General features: G+C 30.9%; 1 protein-coding gene across 2 annotated transcripts in view; it reads left to right on the plus strand.

Annotated features, from left to right (window-relative positions):
* Nucleotides 1-3,322, plus strand: part of LOC145322067 (uncharacterized) — a 148,813-nt gene extending 145,491 nt beyond the window's left edge. For both annotated transcript variants that reach the window (XM_080163841.1, XM_080163849.1), the window contains exons 16-18: nt 1,679-1,763; nt 2,378-2,491; nt 3,064-3,322. In XM_080163841.1, the coding sequence (XP_080019967.1) occupies nt 1,679-1,763; nt 2,378-2,491; nt 3,064-3,112 (248 nt within the window). In that variant the 3' untranslated portion in view covers nt 3,113-3,322. The remainder of the gene's footprint in view (nt 1-1,678; nt 1,764-2,377; nt 2,492-3,063) is intronic.
* Nucleotides 3,323-3,729: the final 407 nt, after the last annotated feature.

Below are 3,729 nucleotides of genomic sequence, written 5' to 3' on the forward strand. Positions count from 1 at the left end.
GAATATATCTACTGGTCCTGTGGTTGTTTAAAGATCTTTTTCAAAAATAAAAATCCCTCTCAATTTTTTCATATTTCTATAATTAGGGTCGGTCTGTCCGTACGTCTGGTACAGTTAGCTCTTTTACTTAACTTAAACAGGCTAGAATTGTCCTATCAATCTCAAACTTTTCATGCTGATTTCTACAACAGTTAGGTACGACTTAGAAAGCACAGCTATAATCGTTACCAGAAAGTCCGTACATCCATTTATAATAAGCTGATTTTTACTTTTTTGACAACAAATAATGGTTTTGAATGTTAAAAATATCCTATTCATCTGATTTTTTTAATACTATTTTAATAAGGTGTAATGTTATAAGCGAAGCATCTCTATAATCAAGTCCTAAAAACGTCAGTATGTCCTCAAACAGTAACATGTATTTAATCAGTTTTAATTACAATTTTGTATAGACATGCATTAATATTCAGTTCTGACACTTCACAAGTGTTAATGTTCGTTTGTCCTTCCATTTTAGAGTTTCGCTTCTTTCATGGATGTTCTCATCCTTGTTTAATTACCTCTTGGGGCAAATCCCCTGGAGGCTAGGGGCGAAGCCGCTAGTATACATATAAACAGTAAACAAGAATCATAATATCATTATAAATATAGATATTAGTTAATAAAAATTTATGTTAATCATGCCCACATTTATAATAGATTTATTAAACATAAAAATAAAGTGAAACTTGTAGCTTGCTAAAATAAGGATCCCCATCCACCCCCATTTACACCATCCCCTCCCCTTATACTGAAATGAATTCCATGACCCAAATTTGACACTTTGAACACTAAAATCGGACTACAATTGACATAGTTACACTTTAAAGGGCCCAAAAAGCTAGTGATAGGGTAGCTGCGCTACTAAAAAATTCTCATATTGCTCTGATGACCAAAACCTCTAATTAGACATTTTAAACACGAAATTCAAGATAGTTGATGGATAGATAGATGGATAGGTAGATGAATAGATATATGGATAGATAGATGGATAAGTAAATGGATAATCAGATGGATAGATGGATGGATAGTTAGAGGGATAGATTTATGGATGGATAAATTGATAGTTAATGGATAAAGAGATGGATAGACAGATGGATAGATAGATGGATAGATAGATGGATAGATAGATGGATAGATTGATGGATAGATAGATGGATTGAAAGATGGATAGATAGATGGATAGATATATGGATAGATAGATGTATAGATTGATGTATAGATAGATAGGGTAAGGAGGGGCTATTTTCGGGAGGGGTTAATCTGGTAATTTTCTATCTACCTTCATAAAAAGACCTTTATCTCCATGTTCCTTTCAAATGACAGAAAAAAACATAAAAGCAAATTTGTTGTTAAATTACCTACAAAAAAGTATAAAATGAAATTTTTGTGAGATGAATTTTAAGGGTACTAAATAATTAAATCCCCTTTTTGGTTGATTTGCCCCAATGTGCAGTGTCCAAAATTTAAACCAATGATGTATATAAGAATTTATATTGTTTGCACTATTGAGTATTTGCATAAATTCGTCGTCCTTTGTCCTTTCCCCCAAAGATCCCTGAATAAACTGTACTAACTTAAAAATCCCTATATCCTAATGATACCCTGATAATTTTTATTTAACAAAAAACTTTTTTAGCCCCCACTTACGCGTACAGTGCTCAGAATGCCGCGAAGACGATTTGTACCTCAGTCTATCCTTTCAGAATGAGGGTTAGGTTCAGGTAATCTATTTTATTGATTGATTGATTAACAATAGCTTCTATTTATTTTCGAAATATGGAGTAAGACTAAGGAAAGTTAACCTTAATAAAAAAATCTTTTAGTAAAATTTTTTTGTGTTCACTTTGAAAAGTAAATTAAGAAAAGAATTGTGCAACCTAACTTTTTAATTTACAAGTAGTTAATTGCTCCTTTGTTTAGAAAAATTAGGTAATTCTAGCTTCATGTAATTTCTCTTTTTCCCTCTATACAATATATTTTCTTCTCAGTACAAGAATCTTTCTGTTTTTTTCTTTATAAAACTTTGTGAGTGTGACACCTGCCAATCTTAATTTGAATAATTTTAAGTTAAAAGACCTTTGAAGAGGACGACTGGTCTTAGGCCTCCGAGAATTATGATTTAAGTTTGAGCATTAATTTAGAAGCTTTCTATAGTGACTATAAAAAGGGTATAAATTTAAAAGCATCTTGATGAAGTATCCCAAATGATGTCATATTAGTGTAATGGATTATTATAAAAAGACGTCATATGGCCAATACTCCGGCCAAAAGATTTTCATTTTATCCCCTTTTTTATAGGAACTATAAAGAGCAGCGTTAATTTAATCTATTTTAGTGACGGAGAAACACTGAGCCCTAGCAGCCCAGCTGTTTGTGCCACAAGTGGATCACCTGCCAGAACAGGTGACATCAGTGATGAATGCTCTTCTTTCCGGATCTATGGAAACAGGTATAAACGCCTTGTTACACATCATTGAAATACTATTTTGTTGCAGCTTATACCAACAACAAAATTAATTAGAAAAATATCACGAAACCTATACGTGATTTTCAGCTGTCGTTGGGGGAAACACTTAGTAGGATTGACGAACTTTTTATCTGCTCCCAAATAATATTTTAGATTTGTTTCGCTTGTTATGTATACCTCATTCCTGATTTTTTTGTCAAAAAGATTATTTTGCTTATGACTGAGTAGGATTGATAACCAAACGAAAATAAAAAGGCAGACCCTAGAAGTCGATCTCAAGCAAGGCACTTACATATTTACTATTTCTTGATTGTACGACCTATGTTTAGAAAATATCAGTGCGGAGGATAACAATTTCGCATATTTACAATGTCATCAAAAAGAATCCTACTGTGTCAAAATATAGGATAAATATCTCATGTCGTTTTCAAGGCACCAACATATTTATTATTGAATACAACCAATCTTTTGATTGTACGAACATTACAATTTCATAAAAAAAATCTACCTGTGCCAAAATAAAAAGTAAATATCCCAAATTAATATATTTTCAGGAAAGGAACCCTTGGTTTCCAGTTGACTTGGTGGCAGACTTCTTGCTAAATTATCATTTTCACTCTATATACAAATTGTTTCTAAATTGAGTAAACCAATAAAGCAGTCTTTTATATTTTAAAAGATTTTTTCCAACTGACATATTAACCAACTTTAATTCTCTCTGTATTAATATTATTTATATTTTGTTCTTATTGTTGTTTCTTTGTATTGAACCACTATTACAATATAGCTTCCAAATAATAAATATATTATCAATCAAAAGTATAATTAGTTTTTAAACATTAAATCTATGGGTGGGACTCCGGAAAATTCTTATTCTGGGGCCCTGGAGGTTCATTTTAATCCCAATCCCCCATTTTACTATTTTGCAAACTAAAAGAGATATTAAAGCATAGTTTCTAATAAGTAAAAATCAGGAAAATTTAAATAGTTTTACTGTCATGTTACCGTTATTTCTCCTTTAAACGGCGAAAACAGATAATTGAAAAAAAGGTGGAACTCAAAGTTTGCTAAAATTTCCATAAATTTTCTATATTAATTAGCTTTAAAGTAGTTTCAAATTCACTTTTTTTTTAGAAAAGCACATGTAATTCTAGAATAAAACAATTTAACAAAGAATTAGATATTGGGATATTTATAGAAAAACAAACAGATAATTTTAT

Source organism: Acartia tonsa, chromosome 1 (genome assembly GCF_053477335.1).
Source record: "Acartia tonsa isolate MP-2025a chromosome 1, ASM5347733v1, whole genome shotgun sequence".
Lineage (NCBI taxonomy): Eukaryota > Metazoa > Arthropoda > Copepoda > Calanoida > Acartiidae > Acartia > Acartia tonsa.